The sequence below is a fragment of the Ursus maritimus genome, unplaced genomic scaffold (assembly GCF_017311325.1).
Source record: "Ursus maritimus isolate PB19 unplaced genomic scaffold, ASM1731132v1 scaffold_11, whole genome shotgun sequence".
NCBI lineage: Eukaryota > Metazoa > Chordata > Mammalia > Carnivora > Ursidae > Ursus > Ursus maritimus.
This window is the reverse complement of record NW_024423453.1, coordinates 13,868,173-13,894,917: the sequence shown is the minus strand read 5'-3', so window position 1 is coordinate 13,894,917 and position 26,745 is coordinate 13,868,173. Positions and strand designations below refer to the sequence as shown.

Below are 26,745 nucleotides of genomic sequence, written 5' to 3'. Positions count from 1 at the left end.
ACAAACTTATTTCATCCCTGTCATGCCTTGCTCTTAGACGGAGGATTGTGTTATGCCCTGAATCAATCTGTTCAGATTAATAATCTGAATTTAGTGCCTAGTTTTTCCAGTTTAGCCATAAGAAGGGGGTGGGGTGACCCAGGTTCCATTTTACCTCAGCTCACCTGCAGGCATCAGCTGGAAACTCTCATCTTTAGGTTGACGCTACAGAAATTAACACAAATTGGAGAAATAGTTGACTAATTGCTACCTATTTGTTCAGTCAAAATTAATGAATTTTAGTTTGTGTGTAATAATAAAGGGAATTTGAAAGTTTGTTTCTTCACAAAGAAATTATATTTCTGTAGTTGTACAAGATGTTAATGATAGTGAAAATTGTTGGGGGGTTTTTTTCATTTTTTTATATGACTTTAGAAATTTCTCAAGAATTAAGGTCAGATGGAACCTTCCTAATCACTTTTGATATTCATTAGAATACTAAATAAATTATTTTTCAAATAAAATTATTACTTCATTTTTAAGAACAGTATCTGTTTGATGAATATTAAGATATTAGTACTAGTAGAGGCCCATGAAGAATTTACAAAAAGGAAGGGACTGAACTTAGTTCTTTAGACATCACATTCCTCATATTTAGTTATTAAAGAATGTAAAAATGAAACAAAAAATGAATTTTATTTAGGTCAAAAGATGAAGATGACTATTAACTCATTATCAGTGAAATTACAAAGAGTTCTTTACAGAATGTACCATGACTCGTACTCCCAACATCTGCAAGAGAATACCTCTATCTCAGAAAAGGGAAAATCTCCCTACAATCCTATAAATTTCCACAGTTCACTGGGGCTTACCTTCTGGTATAAAGGTTGAGGTAGCAGAAAGCAAGAGGGATAGCCATCATGTTAATACAAATATAATAAAGGACTGTTTTTAGAAGTAAAAACTGCGGTTCTCCTCCTCTTCCTTCTCCTTGAGTCAGTTTACATTAGATTAGTACTTTCTGATTTCTACTGAGATAATCCAGTTGGGTCAGTGATTGAGAGTGAAGAAACACACAGTAAGACCCTAGAAGAATCCATTGATGTATAAAGCTTTGCTGTAATACATTTTAAATATTTCCAAGCTAGCAACTAGCTTTATTAATATAATGTCTTGAGGTTTTTCTCTCACTCCCCCAGATAAATCCCATGAGAAAGTCTGATGGCTCAGGACTGAGTGAAATTGAGGGTAGGTAAGATGAGAAGGGTACTTTATGGAACAATAGGTCAGCACCCACAGAGGCCAAGTGGTTACAAACATGGTCTCATGAGTTAGGCTGTTCGTGTTCAAACCCTGTCTCTTTTGGCAATTTATTTAACCTTTCTGTGAGTTTCCTTATTTGTAAAATGGAGCTAATAGAGACCACCTAGTGTAGTTGTTTGAGGATTAAATTTTTTATATTTATATTTATAAAATCTTTAGAACGGTGCTTGGCGTATGGTAAGTGCCCCAAATGTATTAGGAGGGTGGAAACCATGCTCTGAGCTTTGGGATAACTCCTTGGTTTGGAGTAGATACTCTTGGCGCTTTCTTGACCTAAGGGGAGAATTATTGAAATGGCTCTTTCCAGGTCAATGTATTTGGAAGTTTCCACACAACACCTTAGGTGTCTGTATATACACAGATACCTACATCAGAAAAAAAAATTATAAAAACAAACAGGTATATATCTATCTTTCCCATTGGTCATATATTTTTAGCCTGACAATGCCTGCTGAGTTACTATCTAGAAAAATGATTTTATCTGATAATCAGAGATCTGATATCTGATAATGATTTTATCTGATAATCTGATTTTATCTGATAATTTATATTCATTGTGTCCTAAGCTTTGAATCTAGATTATCCTTCAAGTGGGCTTCTGGCAAAATATTTTTATTTCATAAATCCCATTGGAGAGTTTCAGCTTTAATTGTTCCATGAATCGGTGGGTTCACAGGGATTTGTGCACGTGAGGTATCTTTGATCTCATTTTAGTTTAGTGTTTCCACATGTGTTTCTGAATAGTAAGGAGTCCCGGAGTGGTGCGTCCAAGTCCCCTAGGCATCCCTCACAGGGCTTGTAACTGTGTAAATCTCAAGCCCACCTGAGAGTTTAAGTTGTGAATTAACAAATTAATCCATATGGTGGTTTTCATGTTAGAGGTTAAAGAAGATTAGGTAGAAATTATCAAAAAGCAATTTCAGAACTGACAAAGTTGATCACCTTCTGACTCCCCAGAGAAATGGGAAGTATCCTTCACTCACATAGAAGACCTCCTGACCACTGATCTGGGATTGATTGATGGATGGATTGATGATTTTTAAACTGGGCTCAATCTGTAGGCTGTTTTTCAGTTTTAGCCAGAATCTAAGGGAAAATGGTATGGACAAAATTTTAAGAAGGGAAATTGAAAATAGTCCATGCTTTAAAGGCTAGAAAATATATATTTTTTTAAATAAGGTTGAAAGTAACTTTTAAATCTTTCTGATCCAAATTTATTTTTTGTTTTTGGTTTGTCTCTCTTTCTCTCTCTCTTTTTAAAAAGATTTATTTATTTATTTTAGACAGAGTGAGCATGAGCAGGAGGAGGGGCTGAGGGAGAGGGGAAGCAGACTCCCCACTGCGTGGGGAGCCTTCCACAGGGCTGGATTCCATGACCCTGAGATCACCATCTGAGCCGAAACCAAGAGTTGGACACTTAGCTGACTGAGCTACCCAGGCACCCCTGGGTTGTCTCTCTTAAGAAAAAAAATTGTATAACTATTTTTATAAATTGTGTATCAGGTACCTTTGTTCTGCCCCTCAAATACTTTTTGAAGTAAGCAAGTCATAAACAAATAATAAGCTATAATCATAAAAATTTTATGTAATAAGTAACAAATCTAACAATAATAAATGAATTAGTGGTTTTCTTAAAAAGCTCTAAAATATATAGTCTATACTCAACACTCAACATCCAGAAAAATGGCTACTTGCTGCCATTCGAGGATTTTCAGGCCTTCCTAGGCCAGACTTTGCTCAGCACACACTTTGTAAAGGTCCATGTCACCATGTGCTGTGCTGTGCACAGAGGGTAATAGAGACGAGGGAGGCATGCTTTGCCCTGGAGCAGTGAGAACTGCTGTCTTATGAGCACAGCCGCTCCCATAACATTTATGAAACAAACTAACAGAAGTCTTGTTTGGGTATCTTTCTAGGTACAAAAAAAATTTTAAGATAAAAAATAAAATACCACTGAACACCATGTGGACTGCTAACTGTATGGACAAAGTGGGGGATGCCAACATCCGCGCCGGGAGGTCCTTTGTCGTGGGCTGGCCCACGGTGAACTTTGTGGCCACCTTCAGGTAAGACCGGCAGCTTGGTCTTGTGTTTACATGGGTTAAAAAGGAGAACATTTTAATCTGATTGCACATCAAGCCGGTGACTCACTTTTTGACCTCCTGTAATGACACTTGTTTGCCTTATGCTTTCCTCAAAAAGGTACGTACGGATATGAGTAAGTAGATCACCTAAAGTGGGGACTATCGAGTAATTTCCTTTGGTTTTGACCAGTGGGTTTTTACACGGCCCCTAGGAGCCGCTTGAGGAGTTGGGTGTCCTAGGTATGTGGAAGGAGTCCAGACGGCAGGATTCTAGGTTTCCTCTCCAGTATCCTGCCCCCTAATTCCCAGGAGGTATCTGTGCTTTAAAATCACTGGCGTATTTTTCTTGAGCAAGGACTATTAAAGAGTTCCATTAAATTTGAAAAAGTGCTTTTATACTCCCAAGCTCATTCCTTTAAAAATAGTGTGTAATTATACAAATTGATCAATGATGTCACTGAATACTAGGTTGCCTGGATTGCTGTGTACAAATTATCTTAGTTGGTGTCTCTATAGAGGCGACCATCTAAAACAGAAGTATGGTTCCATCGAGTAGGGGTTAGTTGTGCAAGACACATCCTGAGGCTGACATGAGGATGGGCTCCTGGGTTTACAGGGGTCGTGCAACACTTACATCTGCTGTGTGAAACAACCACACCCTAAGTCTCGTTCTTGTTTTGCACAATGAGTGTCCATCCCATGCACTGAACACCCTTCTTTCTTCTTACCCCACTCCACCAAAATCTCGCACATCATCATAAAGGTAAGGCGACGAAAACGCTAAACCCTATAATGCAGCTGTTGACTTAATGAAAAATTTTCAAAGTCTATTGGGAAGAAGTATGTATTTGTATGCTCTCTGCACGTCTTCTTTTCCAGGACGTATCTCTGTAAAAGATTCTCAGTTCCTCTTGCTTACTGTCTTCTCCACGTTGCAAATGGAAGGAAACAGTTGCAACTGCGAATATATAAAGTCTTTGATAGGGGGGTTTCCAAGAAACTCTTTTCCCTAACAAGGAGGAAAATGTGGAAGCCAGGTTTATGCATGTTGTATTAGTCAAAAAGCTGTGTAAACATATCGAAGGCATTTCTAGCAACGCCCGGCACCTAGTGCTTTTGTTATTTGTTATGATTACTGTTCTGCAGATTGGCACGGCTGACTAGAAGCTGCGTGCACGCACACCGGCAGGCTGGGACGCTAAATGGGCGTTCCATTTTCCTGATGGGACAGGTCTTGAAACGGTGATGCAGGGGGTGGGGAGCAGTGTTGCCGGGAGGACTATAAAATGTGGCAGCCACTGTGGACAGTTTGATGGTTCGTCAGTAAGTTACAGAATTATCATATGACCCAGCAATGCCGCCTCCATGTATACACCCAAGAGAAATGAAAACATAGGTCCACACAAAAATTGATACACAAATGTTCACAGCAGCGTTGTCGACAGTAGTCAAAAAAAACAAAAAGGAAACAACCCAAGTGCACAAATACACGAAATGTGGTACAGCAGCTAGGGCCGGGGTGGGGGGCAGGGGAGAGTGACCGCTTCATGGACACAGCCTGCTTTTGTTTGATAAAAACGTTCCAGAACTAGACAGTCACCATGGTTGCACAAAACTGTGAATGTACTAAAGGTCACTAATGGTCAATTTTATTTTGTGTAATTTACCACAATCAAAAAATGCTAGTAAGTGATAAGGCCATGTCTGAATGGGCCCTAAAACATTCACAACTTTGGATATTAAATGCTGTGAAAACTTTAGCAGAGAAAATGCTAATCTTTGGTGATTTAGCACTAGCTGGATTGATCTTGCTCAGGGGATCACAGTAATGAATAAGTTTTCTAGGAACTGGTTTAACCTATTACAATCGGCTATGTGTATAAATAAATAACAATATTACAGGTGTTTTTTTCCTAAAAAGATATTCTTGTGTCTGGGCCAAGAGAGTTCCATCCAAATGCCAAATATCTTAAGTATGATTTAATTTGAATAATGATGTTCTTTATATCTGAATACCACTTGTAGCTGCAGGAACACTCCGGGGTGTAATGAACCCTTTTCCAGTTCTGGAAACTGAAGAGCAGAGTGGTTAAGCAACGTGCCCGTGATCACGTAGCTTGCATCCCACAGTTACAATTAAGTGTTCAGATTTGAAAGCAACTTTTCTTCTACTTTACAATCTACTTCCCTTTGCTTTACTACCGCTGATAAAAGAGTGGGGTTCCTCAAAAGCCCAACTAGGAGGAGAGTACGATTTAACACATCCTTAACAACTGGCTGCTGATTATTTTTCTGGACTGGTGATCTTATTTTGTTAGTATAAGTATTGTATGTATCTTAACTTTTTCTTCCCATTTTTTTAAATTGCAGTTCTTCAGAACTAAAGGAAAAATGGCGTTCTTTCCTTCAAAGGTATTTTGTCAGTATACATAATATAAATCTTTAACTCATGATAAAAGAATAAATCTCTTCAAAGCAGTGCCCCCACACCATGTTCCCTCTCCTTAGTAGAAATTGTTAGACTATCCTCAAATAATTTCTGATTTAGATGTACCCTGGCTGCTACTGCAAATAATCTGCTCTCATTTACATGCATATATTGCTTATTTTTGATGAAATTCTGGTCCTCACTCTCATCTCCCCCTTCCCTCCGACCTAATAATTGGAGCTAACATTATTCTCAAAACATACATTAACTTTTCCTAAGTGCAGTTTACTCTCCGGAGTGATGCTCTGAGCAACTGCTCATTCCTACCCTTGAAGGTGCTGGGCCTCCAGTCTGGGCAGGAAAGCTTGGATGACTGGATCTGCCACTCAGATCTCCCGTGACAAGAGCGACCTGTTGTTTTCTGAGTCATGTCTTATTTTCCTGAAATAGTTTTGCATGTTTTCTTCCAACCCATAATTTGATTTTGCTGAGTTTATTTATATGCATTTAAAAATAACAAAGTATGTTGAAAATTTTAGCCACATAGATCGATTTGAAAGTAAGCTAATAGCTAATTCATCCTACTCTGTTTTGGGTTATTATTGAATTTGACTAGGTACATCAAGCTAGCTAAAGAGAAGGACCAGCCAAAAAGCATTCCTCTCAGAATCTTCACTGAGGACATCAAGAACTGTGCCTCTGTAAGTGTTTTAAGACCAAATATTAAATTCCATGTTCTGGATTCAGATACAATGAAAGAGGTGAAGATGGAGGTGGAGACAGAGAGGGAGGGAGGGAAGGAGGGTAGGAGAGATGGGGAGGTGGGACTGAGAGAGCAATGATAAGAGGAGATAAAGGATTTAGAAAAGCACCATGGGGGAAAATGTATTTTCCCCCTCTACATGTATGTCTTTGTATACGTAAAATTGAATCCTAGGTAACATGAAGCGAGAGGAATCCATGCTACAGTACTTAAGCATGGAAAGAGTATTGCATGTTAAATGTCCATAATATTTCTCTGGATCCTTCTGATAGCAATTCTACTGGCTTGTAATGAAGTGATTTTCACATGCAGGTATTTCCCATTAGAATTAAACATTTTTTCCAACGGCCACTACTTCTGTACAGAATGGTTTGTATTGTTTCCACAGTTCTTCCCCCTCCCCCATGATGTTTTATTTGGTATAACTGTAAACTCACAGAAAAGTTGTAAATATAAAAATAATACCAAAAACACCCCATGCACCCTTTACCTAGATTCACCGATTAGTAACATTTTACTCCATTTGCTTTATCATTTATTTTCTTTCTCTGTCTCTATTATGGGTGTGTGTATCCTTATTTTTGAGGGTCATACAAATGCCTTGGCCCTTTATCCTTAAACCTAAGTAATTCCCAAGAATAAAGATATTCTCTTCTATCACCACCATACAGTTATCACCGTTAGTAAATTTAACATCGGTATAATACTTTACTCTGCCATCCATGTTCCCATTTTGTCGGTTGGCCTCAATAATGTCTCCTTTCTAGTACGGGATCTACTCAAGGGTCATGCATTTCACCTAGTAGTTATGTCAACTGCACAGGAGTTTTGAAAGGTCTTTTTTTCCAAGGAATCGCAGGGTTGAATTGAGCTCAGAGGGATGACACTTTTAAGAGAGCAGCACATTTCTATCTCATTTTCTTTGTGTTATTGGGGGGAAAAAATCAAACCAACTGTCCCTGTTATTTGTGTAAAATCTGATTTCTGAACTTGTAGTGCAGTGGCCAAGACATTTGCAATGATGAACAAGATACTCTGGGTACCTTTAAATGACATTTTTTTTTCCTGTTATACTTTACAGGAGCTCTAGATCACCCAAAATAGTATTTGAAGGTGGAGAAAGAGGTAGTTATTCCTGGCCGAAGCAAAAGCCCTGCAAATATTTTGATTGGTTTCTCAGTGCCAGGTAGATGCACTGCGTGGAGGAGGCCAGAGAGTTCTCTAGCAGCAGAGCACGCTCGTCTCTGCCCGCTTTGATTTCAATTGTGCCAGTGGGTTACACTCAGAATTTTCCATAGAAAATTACTTTGAAATTTTTAAAAATCAACTTTATTCGTGTATAATTTACACAAAATAAACATTTCTAATGTTCTTCACTCATTCCTAAGATCCAAGTTTCCCTCTAACACTTTTCATCCGAGCGAGATGATCCGTAGCATTTCTTGTGCAGATCTGGTGCAAACAGATTTTCTTAATTTCGTTTATCTGAATATGGCTTTATTTCACACTCACTCTTGAAAGATATTTTTGGGGATGTAGAATTTTGTTCGCAAACTTTTTCCTTTCAGCCCTTTAAAGATGTTCCACTGTCTTTTGGTCTTTATGCTTTTTGATGAGCCGTCTGTGATCATTCAAACATTAATCCTCGGTAGGTGATTTCTCATTTTTCTCTAGCTGCTTTCAAGAGTTTCTCTTTATTTTTGGTTTTTAGCAGTGTGGCTATGAAGTATCAAAGCAGGGTTTTCTTTGAATCTGTCCTATTTGGCATGTTCTGAACTTCTTGAATTTACAATTTATGTCTTTACCAAATTTGGGAAATTTTAATCATTATTACCTCAAATATTTTCTAACCCATTTTCTCTCTTATCTCCTCCTGAAGAGTCCAATTATATGCATATTAGACCCTTTCATATTGTTCACAGATCCTTCAGGCTCTGTTAATTTTTTTCCATCTTTTTTTCCTCTATTCTTCTCCAGACAGGATGATTTCTGTTACCTCTTTTCAAATTACTGACTTCTTTTTGTCATCTCCATTAATAAATGTAGCCTAGTCAGTAAATTCTTTAAGATATGTTTCAGATTAAAATTTTCTATTTTTAAATATTTGCAATTTCTATGCTAAGATGCGTCTATTTTTGTTTATTGTGGGCATACTTTGCTCTGTATCACTGAGCGTCACGGTAATGGCTAACAGTCTGAACGTCTCAGGGTTGGCTTCAGCTCCTGAGAACTGATCACATTTTCCTGGTTCTTCATATATTAAGTAGTAACATTTTGACTCATATGAAAAAAGAAAGTCATGTTTCTTTTTCTTTTAAATTATTTCAAAAAATAGTTTATTTTTCTGAAGTTATTTATTTACAAAGAGCCTTATCTACTGGAATTTGTCTGTTTTTGGGAACCTACAACATGCAGGAAAATATACATACATCCCTGGAATTACTGTTTTGAATATAATATGTTCCTTATGCCATGTAAACCATTATCTTGCAGACCAGATGAATTAAGGCATGATGATTAGTATTTCAAAAGAGTTTTTTTTTAACTTTAAAAAGATTTCATAGGAGAGTTTTTAAGTTTTATTGAAAGACCTTCAAACATCCTCAAAAAAGAGCAGAGCCATTACTTCTAAATTTCAAGCTAAGACCCAGTCTTGAATCCTCCTAGACAATTTAACATAGGAAGCCCCTCCTAGACAGTTTAACATAGGATATCCTTGAATTTGGGTGCTCTGAGTCCTACTGCTGGGTTCTGAACACTTTTTTATAATCCTTAAAGCTACAAATAGTTTGAAATCAATGAACACTTTTGTTTATAAAAGTCCGTTATCAAACAACTTTCAGGCCATCTGTCATATCAAGCAATTGAATTCAATTCACAAGAAGAAAAATATAATGAAAGGACAAGTAATGAATTATGAAAGGGTTTCTTTTAACTTTGTTTTTAATATTTTTAAGGCCTGTGAGTGTCCACTTGTGCTGTTTGTCTTCTTTATGCACAAAGGACACAGGCCTCCTTGCCTAATAATGGTATAAAAACTACGCATAGGGGCACCTGGGTGGCTCAGTCGTTAGGCGTCTGCCTTCGGCTCAGGGCATGATCCCAGCGTTCTGGGATCGAGCCCCACATCAGGCTCCTCTGCTGGGAGCCTGCTTTTTCCTCTCCCACTCCCCCTGCTTGTGTTCCCTCTCTCGCTGGCTGTTTCTCTCTCTCTCTGTCAAATAAATAAATAAAATCTTTAAAAAAAAAAAACTGTATGCATAGTAAATGTTCTTGGTTACATACTGTCTTATTTTAAAATGTCTTTTGGAATTCAGATAGCTTTATAGATATCATCTCAGATTCCTATTAATTGCTTTCAGATAATTTTCCGTAAACCGTTTTCCTAGTTGTATGGAGCAGTTTGTCAACGTAAGATGTGATAGAGGGCTGTTATAAGTAACTACTGAGTTGCGAACCGAACATAAACTTCTAAACTATTCAATCTCATTTCCTAGACTCATTGGTTTTATTTGTCTCAACAGAATTCAACAAAGAAAGTACTGAGTAAATAGTAGTTTTTAAAAAATGTCTTTCATAGCCAGTTCCTGTTCTGATTTTGCTGAAACTGAGTACATAATTGCAAAGAAATAAAGCCATATGGTAAAAACACAATTCAGGGAGAGAGAAAAGTATCTAGCTCCTCCTTTTTAAACTGTCTCCCCCCTCCATTTTGGAAATAGCCTTATGGAGCTGAGGGTCAGCCCATGTCCCCTCTTGGAACTCTGTTTTTCTCTTTCTTGCTTAAGTTGCTATATTTTGTGTGCCACAAATCCTCGAAGGGAAATATATGTTTTACTGAAATGTTTCCTACTAGCTTCATGTTATGTAAAGAAATGAAACTGTAATTAAAGGTGTGTGCTCTACGTATGTTTTACTTTGTCATTATCTGAAAACAAGCTTTGCCTTTAGAGTATGGATAATAATTTGGCAATAATTATTTGGTCATCTGCTTTAAATTTTTAAAAATTTATAGCAATTTTTCTTGTTTCTTTTTTACAGTCTATAACTGTAACAGTAACAAATTCAGACACAGCAAATGACATTATCAACATGTCACTACCAGTGCTAGGAATAACTGTAAGTTGCCTGCAGGCTATTTTTAGTTTAAAAACCAACTTTGACTTTTGAGATTTCTGTGTGTGTGTGTGTGTGTGTGTGTGTTCTGCACCTCCCATTATAAGACAGCTGATATTATTATAGATATCATAGTCATATTTTGTCTCCCCAAATTTAGAAATTGAAGGCAGCAAAGCTATATTATTAGCCTATACATGGTTGCTATTCTTGTATTCCCATTTTAAATTTTCTGCATATTCAAAATCAAAGCATAAAATTGGGCTATAATTTTAGAGTGCTAATAACAACATGCAGTTTATTGTATATATTTTATACACAGACATTAAAATATTTCTAAGTTTCTAAATACTTCCTCCTCTATTGGACTCTTCTTTCTTTGTCTTCGTTCCTGATTCCCCCCCATCCCTATGTACCCCGGTTATCACCCAAGGGCTCAGTCCCAGTTTGATGAATCCTAAATTACATGTTTTGTTGTCCATTTTGACATGAAGACCACATGGCTGGAAGCTACCTCCTCCTGATGCGGGTCCTTGGCATGAGGTGGCTCACACCCCTATAAGCTGCTATAGAAGACAAGCTCTGAATAAGACCATGGCTCTGGGGGCACTTGCGTACATATCACTTTCCTCTTGTTTTGGTTTTAACTGTCTGTTCCTTTATGCTTTGATGGTGCTGGTGTGAGTTGATTTTTTTTTTTTTTTTTGGTGAAAGAGATGGGTATATTTGAGGATGAGGTTTTCTATGGGAAAAGAGAGAGTGTTAGTCAGATGGACAGAACTGAAGGGAGCCCTTGTAAAGCACAACTTCTTATATAAAATCCTCTGTAAATGCGAAAATGTCGTGCTATTATGGCATGACATAATTACAAGATTCGTATTTAAATTCTATCTGACCCAATGGTATAATAAAGCCCCTTAAAAATTCAAAGCAACCAGAATTTGGCATCAGAAATTAATGATTTCTGTACAAACAAAACTTAATAATACATCTGAAAAAAATTGAATTTATATGTACTGAGTAAAGCACATCTCTACGTTGATTTCTAACCTGTATGATATATACACCCTAAATAAGAATTAAATCTTGGAAAGAGATTTAGTGGTTTTAGGGATGAAGTTGGGGAGATTGATAAATGATATAGTTCATTTTATTTCATGTTTGTGATTTTCCTTTGCATAAAGTGATCAATCTCACTAGACAAAGAATTTGTATTTTAATGAAGAATTGGGGTTATTTGGCTTTACATATGCCTGATTTAAGGGATTCCAGCATAGCATTTCCAAACCCTACCCTACCTTATTAGCTCTCCCTTCTTATTTGCAATACAATTTTGAGCATAAGATTTAGCTGTGTGTGTGTCTGTGTCCATACCTATGACCTTCCTTCATAAGGGCAAGACCATGACTTTTAATCAGGAGTCAAGGGCAAGCATAGTACCTATCACCAACAACTCCATTTCACACATTTTTGCTTTAGTCTCCTGGAAGACTCAAATAGTTCAGCAATCTTTATAATTTAGACTTGTTTGTTTCAAGTGGGATTTCCAGTTTTACTGAGCAGTAATTCTGCTGGGAGTAATTGTTTTCTGCATCTGACCTGTGGTCTAGGTTACAGTCCTTGTCCTTTCTTTCCCTGAAGTGGGTCTAGCCTGCACCAAAGCCAGTGGCTGACTTCAGTCCACTATCTCCTCGAGGCCTCTTGGGCATTTGTCTCCTTTGGCTCAGGGCTGCTGACCTATTGATGCCTTTCGAGTTACTTTGCTCAAGAATGGTCATACCAGGGTATATGGCTCTCTGGACAATAAACACGTCTGGGCAGGGACATTTGGTGGCAAAAGCCAACATTATCCAAGGAGTCTAGAGACAACGGAAGGCAGGACTCTGAGATTAGACCTTTCCTCCTTAGTGAAGAGGCACAACTGTGATTTCTTATGCCATGGGCCACCCGCACAATGAGGGGCTGATTGTACTGTAGCTACCTCCATGGACCAAACAGCACTTATGCTGGCCCCAATTCCTTCCTTCTGGAAACATAGATATGCTAAGGATATGTGTTCTTCAAGTACTGTGAAAGATTCGTTATGATGCATAGTTCTTTTTGTTTCCAAGGGCTCCGAGAAAGACCACCAGCTGTGGGTGAGTTCTGGCAAGGAAACGGCCCCATGCCCGCTCATTGGTAAGTGTCAGGAAAACTCTAAGATGGGACTGATTAGGTTCAAAATTGTAACTCTGCATCTCAAAGTAATGGTTGTTCTGTCTTAAGCTTAAATACCCTTAAAAGTGAAAATCACACGCAATATTCACTCACACATTTATTAAATAATTACCAGGTACTTACTTTTCCCCAGGCACTGATGACATCTCTTCGTTCAGCAGCTTATGGCCTAGTTAGGGAGAGAAATGTAAATTTTTTTCTTTTCTACTTCTTTTTACCTAACAGAGCTATCCCCAAAATTTTTTGTTTATTTATTATTTACTTACTTATTTACCCACTTAGGTGTGAAAGCAAAATGGATTGGAATTTCTTTTTCCCATATATTTTTCATATTCCTGTCTTGAATTCTAGTTCGTAACTACTAAGTAGCCTCTATTTTGTGAGAATCCTCTAAAATCCAGTCATGTCTCTGAGTCCAGGTAGAGGTATATATTTAACACCTGCACTGTGCCCAGAAGTTTTCTCAGCATCATAAAGAAAATGAGATAATCACATTTAAATTCCTCAAGTCTTCACTGACTAAACTAACCTGCACTTTGCTGTTTCTCAGGCTTTTTCCATCATTGCGCTTAAGGCTATTGATAAACAGATTACACCTCTCCTAAAATAGTTATTGGCACAAGTTCCCTATTAAAAAAAAAATCTTTGGATTAGCAAAATTGTTCAGTGTTTACCAGAAATAGAGGGATTAAAAACCAAGAGAAAGAGGACAGGCTCTGTAGCAGACCTTGAAGTATAGTAATGTGTGGTAATGGTGACACAGTGATTTCTGCTAGAAATCTTAGAGCATTCCCTCTTACATTCAATTTTTTTATCTTTTTAATAATCCTGTGAGGCGGGACACCTGGGTAGCTCAGTGAGTTAAGAGTCTGCCTTTGCAGAGAGAAGAAAATATTTTCCAGTGTATTCTGTTTTCCTTCACATACAAACATTCTTCAAACCAAATTCAATGAGGTCGCTATTTTGTTTTGTTTTTTAAAGATTTTATTTATTCATTTGGGAGGGAAAGAGAGCATGAGTTGGGGGTAGGGGGGAGAGGGAGAAGCAGACTCCCCGCTGAGCAGGATGCGAGCCCAGGACCTGGAGATCATGACCTGAGCTGAAGACACTCAACCATCTGAGCAACCCAGGCACCCCGCTATTTTGTTTTTAATATAAAAAATTATAGGTGAATTTTAAAACAAACATACGACTTTTAAATTGATTTGTAAGTGGTTAGAATAGAAAAATATAAAGTCTTTTTCAATTAGAAATTAAGGCATTATTAACAGTACAATATTGTATTCTGAAACTGGGCAAATGATATTGTGGGGATATAAATATAACATCAGAAATACCTCTGGAAATACAAAATTCACTGATTTTTTATTGTTAGACGTGACGGTATCTGACTATAAATATAACATGCATTTTACAGACTTCATGCTTATAATTTACATTTGATTTTAAAAGCCTTATATGAGAATCAGTTGTTTTTATCCTATAGACATATTTTATATGGTTGTATGCCACATGTATATGGATGTGGACAGACAGAGAGACAGGGGTATACAGTCCTACTGAGAATTATGAGTACCTCTCCATCTTGGTGCTATGCTTAGGTAAGAATCAGTACTTGCTTGCATAGGAATCTTTTATATGCAGATTGGCAAAGAAACCCATCTATGTACAAGGGAAAATTTATTTGAAGACTTGGAATTACAAAGCCAATTTCTCAAACCTGGGATCAAGAGTTTTAAAATAAAACAACAAAAAAAGAGTTTTACAGCAAAAAAAAAAAAAAAAAGAGTCTGCCTTTGGCTCAGGCCATGATCCCAGGGTCCTGGGATGGAGTCCCGTGTCAGGCTCTTGCTCAGTGGGGAGCCTGCTTCTCCCTTGGCCTGCTGCTCCCCCTGCTTGTGTTCACTCTCTCTCTCTGACAAATAAATAAATAAAATCTAAAAAAGAAAATAATCCTGTGAGGCTGTGACTCTTTCTCAAGTTATCTAAAGAATATTTTCAAAAGATCTGGAAAGCTAAACAACCAGTTTCTTTCTATGAAATGTATATTCCCAGTCTTAGACTAGAGAGAGTCACCAAGCGCACAGCCGTGGACAAAATCCCCCCCCACCATTTCATGTTTTGTATTAATGTTGACATCTTTGTAAAAGTCGGTCAGCAATAAAACGGAAACAAGTTAAGTACTTAAATATAGTTATTTTAATAAAATGCACTAACGTAGGTAGAACAACGGAGGTGCTAATTTCGTAGACTTTGAGCAGCTTCGCACACCAAGGCAGCTCCAAGGAATCCGGCGGAGGGCCCGTCGTTCATGATGATCCATTAGCACACTCAAAATGCATGTTTATCTCCTGGTTATCTTGGTGATTTGGCTGGGCCGCTGTCGGAGAAGCTGCTTTTTCCTTAAAAGAGGGAAGTGACTGTGATTCTTGTGAACAGAGCACCGACACTGCATCTAGGACAGATGAAAAGAGCAGAAGCTCCCCAAGTCACATTCGGTAATAAATCAGAAATGACAGAAAGAGAATTTCAGTGTATTCTTAAAAAATGAAATCCATATCATAGCACAGGGTCTTTGAGACTTCTACAGAGAGGAAACAATTTAAAGCATACAAGAGCAAAACAAGTCACTTGGCAGGTAACTCTCGATGACTCCGGGTGCGGTTTTCCACTGTGCCAACACCATCTTGTACTTTGCTTCTGGGTTCCCAACACCGCGCGGCCTTCCCTCGGATGGTCGCCTGGCAGGACACCCTTGGAGGAAGGGCAGCAGTGGGAGGGAAGCATAAAGGCGACCCATTCTACTGCCCTTGAGTAGCTCCGGCTCTAGAATTGACAAAAGGAAATAAAAAAAAGAAAAAAATCTGTTCAACTGACATTATGTGAGAGAGAATAGCAATTCTCAATATATATTCCAATTATTTAAAAAATATTAACCCCCAATGTTTATTAATATATTTACTCCGATTCTTATAACTTTGTGTGAGGGCAAGCATTTCAAAGGATGAATGTAAGGCTCAGAGGGGTCAAGTAATTTGCCAAGATGTATAGATCTCATTAGTGTCAAGGCAGAAACTAGAAGGCCTTAAATATTCTCAGATGGAAACACAGCAAAAGTCAGTGTTGTGCAGGGCGCTGATGAATCTATGTATTCCAAGCAAAGTAACATGCTTTAAGTTTCTTCTTTTTAAAATAGCTTTTCCTTGGGCACCTGCTTTTTGCAGGGTGTCCCCAACGAGAATGCATATGATGCGCGCCCAGGAGGCACAGCCTCTTTTATCCAGAAGCCCCAGGAGAAGAGCAGCATACGCCAGTGTGATGCATGCACCCACGGTAAGGTGGGTTTGAGGACAGCCGTCACCGACAGCCTAAATCTATTTTTTTCCATATAGGACACGAACATCCCTATGGAATTAAAATGAGCCATCTTCCATCTACTACACTGCTGCCACAGACACCGGAGGACTCCATCTCTCCTTCCACCCTCCAGGAGTCCCCCCTTCTGGAGCAGGACATCGCAGAGATGCAAGGCCAGTTCATCCTGAAGCCCAGACACCTGACCCAGAACCAGCAAGGGAGAGGTGAGCTCTTCCCTTTCTTCAGGTGCCTTCTCTTGGCTCATGTCTCCACCCTGGACCACAAATTCATGTCACGGAGCTTACTCTCTCTGTGGGGGTTGGGGAGGAACAATATAGGCAAGAACCCAAAAACTACACAGAATCAAGCTTAGAGAAACCCAAAGGTCTGAAATCAAAACCCAACTCACTCTCTAGGAAGGTTGTTTGTTTTCTTCTAGGTAGACCATTACTCCTTCCTCTGTATCCCTAGAGCACTTTCTACATAGAATTATGTGTGTACACATCTTTATGTCTTATTAGAGCACAAGCTTTTTGTGGCCTGAAAACAGGTGTTCCCCATTCCAGGGTTTTGCCTAGTATCTCAGGCCATCACAGGATGGGATCAAATGACTGCATGGCTTAGACACACCTGGAATGGAAGAACTCAGTGGAGTAAAGAGTTAAGGAACTGAATTGGATTTATTCTGTGCTAAGCCTGAAGTGGCCTTGGGGTTCCAGGTAGAATTCAACTCTCAATTCTGCCCCTATTTTCCATGTCTGCTTCAGAGCTAGGTCAAGGCTGGAGCTAAACAGAATGTTTATGGTCAGGGCTTTTTAATCGTCCTCCTTGCTATTTTTCCCCTAACGTTCCATTATTTTCCCACTAATATTTCTTTCTCTGATGAAAATGTTATTAATCTGTATTCATATTTGGCCCAAAATAGAAAGTATTTTATTGTTATGATTGTTATTCTATGAGCACAAAGTTTCAAAAATTTAATTTTTCAACATTCATACCCTAATTCGAGCATTAGGAAACATTAACCCAAATCTTGCCAGGACTGTTTAAGAAAGGATAGGTTTCTATAAAGATAGCTTGTTTAATCATTCACATTTTTCATGGCCATAGCATACATTTTTATTAGTCACAGAGGCACCATGAACTCTAACACCAAATAACGTACATTACAAAACATCCCGCGAAGCCTGAAAATACCTTTGAGAGAAAGTATACGACTCAATGTCTGCTTGCTTTCTGTATATAGTCATAGAGTAGCTAGATACATAGCTTTCTATCAAGGGATGCAATATTCTGAAGAGCATTCTTCTTATTAAAGCTGAATAATGGTATGTATTTGGGTAGTTTTAGAAATAATAAAACTAGGGTAAGAGTAGGGAACCCAGGTTGCTTACAACTACTCAGCTCATATATTAACATGTATCTGAAGCAAAAGCACACATCTTGACGTGCAGGAATCTCCTCCTGGATTTAAGAACGTATTTCTGTCTCCCTTCTCTCCCTTTAAAATGGCAGGGGTATCAATTTCAGGGTAGGAAGAAAGGGCCTTAGTTAAGCAAAGTGGTGGCAAGCCTTCATGATCGCCTACCTTCTAGAGGTTGCAAGATCAAATAGAGAATGGGAGTGATGTCTGCTTTGGGGGGAAGAGACGTCTAGACTGCCTTAGGCCCCCTGAGCTAGGAAATTACTTTTACCAAGGCTGCCATGAGCCATGCCGTGTGCCGAGTAGCACATTATGTTTAGTTCAATGAGCTGTAGGCAGCAGTATTTATGTTAAAGTTGAGCAAACCGAAGCTTAAAAATTTTTGAGTAATCTGTCTAACTAAGTGGCAGAACCAGGATGCTTCTGGTTCTTAGATCCTGGTCTCTCTGATCAGGCGCCATGAGTGTTGCCACCCACATGAGTGGACATGGTGACGCACTCACAACATCCCAGAAAAGCCAAGTGGACAGTTGGCTAGGGGTGTTTGGTGAAATGTTGCTCATCTGTTTATGCTTCTATACCTTGGCTCCTCTGTGGACTTTTAAAGAATTCAGCTATTTAAGCAGATTATTTAGGCAAATGTTAAGGTATCTTACAAGGGAAACACTCCTGGCTGAGCCGTAGAAACCTGAACTCAGCTTTTCACTGCCAATCACCTGTTCTTTGTAAAGCTCTTCTTCTGCATTTCTTTGATAGGGAGTGTTGGGTAATTCTAAATCATCTCTGGAAATTGGGGGTAGATAAATGCATTCATAATCCCTCATTGTTTTTCTTTTTGTATGTTTTCTTTCAAGCCTTGTACTTGTATGTGTGTACATACATGTATGTTTGAGTGTGTGTGAGGAATCGTATGCAGTTCATTGTGGATTAGGCTCTTTTCAGTAAATATCAAACATATTTTACAAAAAAAAAAAAAATCGCCTCTGGGTAGCTCAGTGGGGTATCACAAGAAAACACAGCCACCTGGAATCTTACCACATCGCCAGCACGTAATGACTACTTCCCAGGACCCTGACTGCAGAGAGTCACCCTCGGACACGGCCCAGGGCACAGGCACCAGAGGCTGGCTGAGAAGTGGGGTCACGCAGATGGTGTCATGAAAGGCAGATCCTTTTGATGGTAGGAAGTTGAGCACTCAGAAAGCCAAAGAGGCAATCTAAGGCTGGGAGGAGACTCACTGTGAAAGCAGATGATCACCAAACTCAGCTTGATTTGAATACCAAATCTTTTAAGCCTTTAAAATCGGATCTGACACCAGATGAATCCACTGATCACACTTACCCATAGGAAGCAAACAACTACAAGTTGAGTACCTCATGATACAGGTCGACGCGTGGTAGACGGCACTGGAAGTACTGACCCTGAGTCTGATCAAGTCTCCAGGCTTAACCCTCAGTTTGCAGGATCTGGGGAAGAACACATTCACCATGAGGATGCTATTAGCCAATTTCAGAACATAGAGAATTTTATACAACCAATGACTCCGTTGCCCTCTTCTAACCATTGCAGTGAACATACTCTAAAATGGCAAGGGTGAGAATAAGGTTAAGTGAATTAAATTACTACTACTAATCTCACTTCTTCCTTAGACTCAGGCCAGAGTACAGTTAAAAGGCGTTCTTTCAGAAACTGGGCCTTTTGGCGGAGCGCCAGCCCTTGCCAGGCCGACCAGTGCACAGCGCCACCTTCTGCAAAGCCAGGACAGCTCTTCGGAGTTTCCCTCACGGATGTGTGTGACAAGGACAACTTGCCCTCTGCAATTCTGGTAAGTCTTCTCATTTTGGTCTTCTACGGCCCTCCTGAGGAGGAGAAACTCTGAGAGGCCAAGTGTTCTCACCCAAATCTATCCCCAAATGGAGAAATCATTGGACAGCCCCTGACTTTGGCTGAGAAGCTTTGTTACTATTATTTCAAAGAACAGAATCCGATTTAGGTACTGCGGAGTCATGAGGCAAATACAACAGGAAAAGACATTCTTCTCCATTCCACTCGTTTCTTATTTCCACCGAGACCCATGTAGACCTGTTCAGATTAGTCAAAATGGACTCTGTGTATGAGTCTCTGAGCACCCACCGCAGCTTCCCATTCTCCCTTCGTTGCCTTCCTGAACTCACATTAGTCTCGAGTCTCCTTCAGCTGAGTCTAGTCAGTCTAACAACTGGAAACATCTCACACAAGCATAAAGACGTCCTCTGGCAAATATGAATCCGTTAATCCTAATGGAATATGTCAAACGAAAGCCACAGAGTTTGGCCTGTGTTGTCTCAAACTGGTGTACTGAATTGTCAGTGTTGACATTTATTGAGTATCTGGTATCTCTGCAAGCACTGTACTAGATGTAGGGAATGTTCTGCGAGATATGAAGAAATCTATCACGTTAGTTCCATGCTACTTACTACCCCAGTCCTTGCATCACAGCAAATTTAGGGGGTAGCTAGGATTGTATCCTCTGCTCTTCACAAATGAATTAGAAAAGCCTCAGTACAGTATGTATGTGCCCCAGGTCACACAACAGATAAGTAGCATAATAGATTTCAGATCCCCGGCATTACCTGACTGCAGCCCTTACTATCTTTCTACACTGCAGGGAGAGGACATGGAGATTGAGCAAAAGACAATGAAAGAGTCATGCGAAGGGAATGTAATCAGAGAAGGAGAAGAGAGTTTTTGAGCCTGATTTTAAAAGAGAGAAGGAAATAGAGGAAATAGGAATGGAATATACAGCCACTTAAAGAGAAATAAACAAATGGGAAATGAGTATAGCAAAAAGATTTCCATACTTGGGGAAGAGCATCTATGTAAGGGAATAATGAGAAAAGAATGGTGAAGTAGGAAACAGTGATTCCACAAAGGCCTTGGAACAGAGAAGTTTGATTTAAAAGTGTAAATTCAGTGAAAAGGGAAATCTGATTTTAAAAAGTGTTTAAAATGTTTCAGTGTATGACTGTAAAATGGATTTTTGGGTAGAAAATACATAGAGACACTGAAAAAAAGAACCCTAAATTGACTTTAGTCCTTCCCGCTCTAAAACATACCATCACATTCCCTCGCTCCTTCAAAAAGGAGGCAAGCTTGTGCTCTGGGCTTGTGGATATGAAATGCCACATACTTTACTTTTCTTCCTACAGGATATGCTTTGCTTTATCAATCAAAAAGGGCCACTCACAGAAGGCATCTTCAGAAAATCAGCCAATATGAAATCATGCAGAGTCCTAAAGGAGAAACTAAATTCTGGGGACAAAGTGAACTTGGACAGTGAATCTGTTCTTGTGGTAGCATCCGTCTTAAAGGTACGGAAAGTTCTAGCATTATCCACACATGAGTAACTGAAGCTATGATTGGTGTACTTCATCATGACTGCCCAAGTACCGTAATAGGCACAATACATTAAGAACCTGACAAACTGAAAAACACTTCACAAAATCAAAATTTAAGGAAGCTACTTTAAGGACTTTTTAAAAGGCCCCATATGTTAGAAATATTTGGTTTTCACCACCCTCCCCGCCTTCACTCCTGAAGACTCCATGCAAAATACTAATACCAATATGACTACTAGTAATAATAATAAATTTCAAAATATACACTTACACATACACAATGTTTACCAAAGCAAACATCCTCACCACCCTCCTAATGAAGGCAAAGTTTCCGAAAGAAAATTCATAGTAAACATTTGAAAATAGTTAAAGTTTACCATAGTAAGCAAATATTTGCTTTATGATGAGTCAAAAAAGGCTCAGTGAGGCCACCAAATCATTCTTAACCATCACTCCTTCCCCTTTCTTAATGCCTTTTACTATATAAGTTGTGTAGGAATGACTTCACCGTTGGTGCCTTTCACCTTTACCATCCTTGGCATCCTTTTGTTAATATTTGTTACGTCTAGCCCACCATCCAAGGTTATAACTACATGGTAACCAGCACCTACCATTCGCCTCTTCTTATAAATCTAACTTTTGGAGTAGATGCAACAGACAAAATTAATTTGGAATTCTGAAAAGTCAATAGATTTACATAAAACATAGATTAATTTTGAAATGATACAGCTAAATCACAGGTATCCAGTTACACTTCTAAAAGGGGAACAGAGAAAGAAACAGAGAAATACAACAAAGAATTTCATCCATCCACCTTAGCCCTTGTTAACAGCTCTGAACAAAACTACGTTAATGTAGCAATGACTACAATCTTAGACTCTCGGCCACACTTGGGTTTTTCCTTGTCCCCCACTAATGTTCGATGATATGGTAAGTAGCAAAGTCCAGAAATGACTTAGTTAACCACTACTACACTGGGGCCGTAGTAATATACACTAGTAATATACATACAGGCATCAAGAGACAGGGGAAGAATGATGATAAAGTAGGTATACGAATGGCAAGATGTCGCCCTCTGTAAGGTGCACACATGGAATTGATTTTCTAGCAAGAGTTAGTAGGTTCTTTCCTATTTCCATGTTATAAGGACCGACTAGGAAGAGGGTAACCACTTGTGGGTATAGTTCTTAGACAGTTCTAAAGTTTTCTCTTCCTAAAGTTGGCTGATCTTGCTGTGGAGAATCAGACTCTGCAACCTTGGCCTTGATAATATCATGTCAAACTAGCTGGAGAATTGGCCTTAACTAGAAATGAATATATCTTCAGGACCACAGTGAGTTTGCCATTAGAGTCTCGACTTTTATACAGTTAAGAAAAGGAAGAATGAAGCAACTATGAGAGTAGCTTTCTTCCAAGGAGCACACATACCTCAAGTCAGAAGACCCAGTTCTTTCCTAATATGTGTGCAAGCGCACACCTGTTTGTGTTTTGTTGCAGACATTTTCTTGCTAGAAATAAGAGCTAGCACTGAGTCTAAAACAAGCAAAATGCGTACGTGTATTTCTGTCTAAGAAACTAATAGGATTTAGGATGGTCTATAGCTAGACCCTGTCAGTTTGTGGTAGTTTGCAAAAAAATAAGTTGCAGATGATAGAAGGGAGCTTTATCTTCATTGCCACCACAGGCTAAGCTCTGCTTTTATGCTTCTAAGTTTTAGTTGGAGAAAATTCAAGCACCTGCCTCTGCGTGTGCAAGTCAATGGAGGGTGAGAGCTGAGCTCCGTGTGGGTCACATTTGAATATCTGTGAAGGAAGTGGGGGCTGAACTGAGTTTTTTAACTAAATATTTTCTCTGTAATATTTCCAATATATATTTTCTATAATATATATATATATATCTTTATCTCCATAAGGATTTTCTTCGAAATATCCAAGGAAGTATATTTTTATCTGATCTCTATGACAAATGGCTTGGTGTTATTGATCAAGGGAACGAGGAGGAGAAAATAATTGCGGCCCAGAGGTAATGATGCAATAATTACTCTACTCCGCTTACATCTCAAAAATACAGCCAACATACTATTAGGAAAATATTGGCTTACATTTTGCAGCTTTGTCCACTAAAATAATGGCCAATGCCAAAGAGTTTCAATTCTTCACACCCATGGAGGCCAGCTTCAGAATAGAGGCATGCCTTAGGGCTATTATTGTTCTTCTCCTGATCTTACTAATGTGGGATCCTTGGCCATTTTACACCTTCTGAATATATGAGACTGGTAGACGAAATCCACTGGTCTCAGAGAAATGCTAGAACATCACCTGCCAGTGGTATGACCTTAAGTTTGTCAAACATTTAACTCACCAGAGAAGTTTTCATCTGGTTCAGGAACTGAACTCACGGAAACATTTTTGTATACATGCATGCCTGGAACTCTGCTACAGTGGGTTGTCTACCAGACCTACAAAGACGTACCCTGTTCCCTGTCTCTGTATTTCCAACCTCCTAAGTGGAATCACTTGCCTTACTTAAAAGTGCATTTTTCTGACCTTAGGCTTTTAGCCCAGCTGCCAAGAGCGAATTTTGTTCTCTTGCGATACCTTTTTGGAGTGTTACACAACATTGAGCAACATTCCTCATCCAATCAGATGACAGCTTATAATTTATCAGTGTGTATAGCCCCAAGCATTCTTTGTCCACCTAATTCCTGCAGCTTGGAATTGGAAGATAACGTCATAAGAAAGGTAATGAGAGCTCTCATTTTTGTCCCATGGCGGGGGGAGGGGTAGAATCCCTACTCTGAACCGGAAATGTGCTGTAGTAACTCTGATGGATCAGCTTTGTAAAGTGTACATTTTCAGCAGGCTCCCCTGGAATGGCAGAGTTCTTTATCCTGCTCTGGTGGGGTCTGGAAAGGGGGGTCGTTAAGCTGGAAACTCAGAGTAGTTGAGTCACTTCTTCCCCATCCAGGAGACTAAACACTAGACTGACTAAACAAAAGAGAGAGAAGAGTCACGTGATATGACAGAAAAGAACCTGGGCTTTGGAGTTTCACAAGTCAAGGTTCAACTCTCAGCCTAATCCTCGAGGGACTTGTAACCTGGGGCAAAGCCATGGTTTCCTCATTACACAATGGCGACAACACCCAGCTCCTCTGGTCATTACTGGCACGTCCTAGGTGGCTTGGGCAGTATGAGCACTCATGGCTCCAAACACATTGGCCTTCCTCTGCAAGTTGTGGCTCATTTAGAAAAATACTTGGCTACTATTTCACCTCTGCTACGTCACATGGAAACTAGTAGAAGTTTCCAGAACATCCTAATGGAACCACAACATGCCTAATAAGATGACAGCTCCTCCCCAAACTCACACAGAGCCAGCACAAGGCAAAGCAATGCATGAGGAGGGCCTGCTGTTAAACAGACAGACATGTTTTCTCTCCAGCTGCATGGGTTTTCCCTCACAAAAAAAACCCACAAAAATCTGTTTCCCAATTTTAAAATACTTCATTTAAGAAATGGATTTCATAAGTTTTTGTCTATACTTCATAAATTTTAATAAGATGTTATATGTCAGTTAAGCTCAATAGAACTGGAAACAAAATTTAAAAATAAAAAATAAATTAGTAAAATTTAATAAGGTAGATTACTTTGAAAATTATCCTAGTTTTAAAGATGTAATCATTGATATCAAAATATTAGTTATTAAGCTAGGCCACAAATTATAACTTTAGCCCACTGATGAGCAGTATTTTAAAATCTGTACCCAAAGTACACTGGAAAGTATCACTCTTTCTAAAAAGTTATTTCTTGGAGAACTCTGATTTCTATGTATTTTTATCAACCCTGAATTTTTCTCAGAAGTCTTTCACATATTTGTTAGATCCAAGGTCTATATACAAAGTGTGATTTATAACTATGCCATATGAAAAGAACACCCCATTTTTGTCTTTTTGTGTTACAGGTTTCTCTTGTACAATTTCTTATTGAAAATTGCCTCAGAATATTTGGAGAAGACATCACTTCCCTCTTGGGAGAGAACTCAATGAGTTGTGATAACAGTGAGAAGGCTGCAGGTACCGTGAATAATTTAATTGCCTTTAGTGAGAAACAGACAGCAAGGTTGCCAGGGTTCATGGGAGATGCTTAGACAGCGCTGTTCTGGACCTCAGGGCATCCCCAGGGCGATGACTTCCATCTGCTCCTTCTTCCGAAGGCTGGCTCACAGGTCAAGGGAGGTTTCACACTGTTGTGAGATCGAAGAAAGGATAAGATGGGGTCTCTGACTTCAAGAAGTTTCTAGCGTAGATCATAACAGCAATAGGAGTCATCATGGTACGATATGGTGTTTGGGAATTTTTTCTAACAAAATTTTAAATGGTTCCTATATATATAATACATAATTATGTATTTATAATATATAAATATATAAACATAGGATATTTATAATATATAAATATATAAACATACTATATATGTTATATATATTAGATGTGCTCTGGTTGAAACCAGAGTGAGGGGCTTTTTTATTTCCCCTCCCTCTTCTTTTTCTCAGTGGCTCTTGAGGCAGCACAGGACTCCAGTGCTCTTTGAAACTGGTTGAAAAGAACTGGCAACAGAGAAAAAAGGACTTGACTTGATGTCAAACAACCTCTCCAGAGTGTAAACTCCTGTGCCCCCGTTTACCAGCTATATTACCTTTGGCCAATTAGTCTGGCTCAGTATCAGTTTATTCATCTCTTAAATGTGGATAAAAATAATGTCTAAATCTTAGAATTGCTGTAAAGATTAAATAAGATGATGGATGTAAAATAAATTTCTAAAAAAGCTATTAACAGGACTAGGAGAAGTTTCCCTGAGACTAGAGCTAGTATCATTTGAGCCTAGCTAATCACAGCTAACTAGCAGCAGTCCATTTTATAACATAGAGTTTAGATTCATAGAACCTGGAGACACGTGTCATCAATCTCTCCGTATTTTTGACATTTCTTGGTTTTATGACATTTACCTCATTGCTTTGAGGAAATCTTTAGGAAAATACATGTCTTCAGGAATTAAGATGAGTCTAGTGCCGAGTCTGAGAATATGCTTATATATGACAACTGTTTGTTTTTCATTTCCTCAGTGACAGAAAAACCACCTCTTGAATCCAAGCCAGTGACAGTGATTGTGATTTACAAAAAGGCACAACTGCAGAATGATACCAAGACCCCAACCTGCATGGGTCCACCCAGCTACCTGTCTACAGTTTTCTAAGTCACTGAAGACTAGAACTTCCATAATGACACTTGACACTTCTTTTTTCTTTATTTCCTGTAAGATAGGAAATAAAAAGAACTTTTTCCAATGAATGAAAAATAAGCCCCTTCCAAGGAGCTAGTGGAAGGGGCTTTAGAATTTTTGAATTTTGAATTTGAATTTTTCTTTTCCCTCACCCCATACATCCATTTTGAGGAAATTTTCCCACAAAAAAATCTCCTGTCTTCAATACCTATCGTATCATATTATGTCTTTTTTGTATTGTATTGTATTCTTTTATATTGATGCAATAAAAATCATTCCGTAACTCAGTGGGTTAGACAACCATTTTATTTGTTTATGATTCATCTCAACACTTCAGTGGAGGCTCATCTGAGAGTTCTGGTCTCAGCTGAGGTCACCTGTGCACCTGCAGTCAGCTGG

General features: G+C 38.9%; 1 protein-coding gene across 1 annotated transcript in view; it reads left to right on the top strand.

Moving 5' to 3' along the window:
• LOC103661842 (rho GTPase-activating protein 20-like) overlaps window positions 1-26,532 on the top strand; it is a 30,771-nt gene extending 4,239 nt beyond the window's left edge. Inside the window, exons 3-14 of the mRNA XM_008689515.2 lie at window positions 3,219-3,368; window positions 5,757-5,798; window positions 6,431-6,515; window positions 10,619-10,696; window positions 12,805-12,871; window positions 16,303-16,491; window positions 19,340-19,515; window positions 20,879-21,040; window positions 22,980-23,089; window positions 23,619-23,808; window positions 25,028-25,139; window positions 26,189-26,532. Coding sequence (XP_008687737.1) covers window positions 3,219-3,368; window positions 5,757-5,798; window positions 6,431-6,515; window positions 10,619-10,696; window positions 12,805-12,871; window positions 16,303-16,491; window positions 19,340-19,515; window positions 20,879-21,040; window positions 22,980-23,089; window positions 23,619-23,808; window positions 25,028-25,139; window positions 26,189-26,319 — 1,492 coding nt within the window. The 3' untranslated portion in view covers window positions 26,320-26,532. The remainder of the gene's footprint in view (window positions 1-3,218; window positions 3,369-5,756; window positions 5,799-6,430; window positions 6,516-10,618; window positions 10,697-12,804; window positions 12,872-16,302; window positions 16,492-19,339; window positions 19,516-20,878; window positions 21,041-22,979; window positions 23,090-23,618; window positions 23,809-25,027; window positions 25,140-26,188) is intronic.
• Window positions 26,533-26,745: the final 213 nt, after the last annotated feature.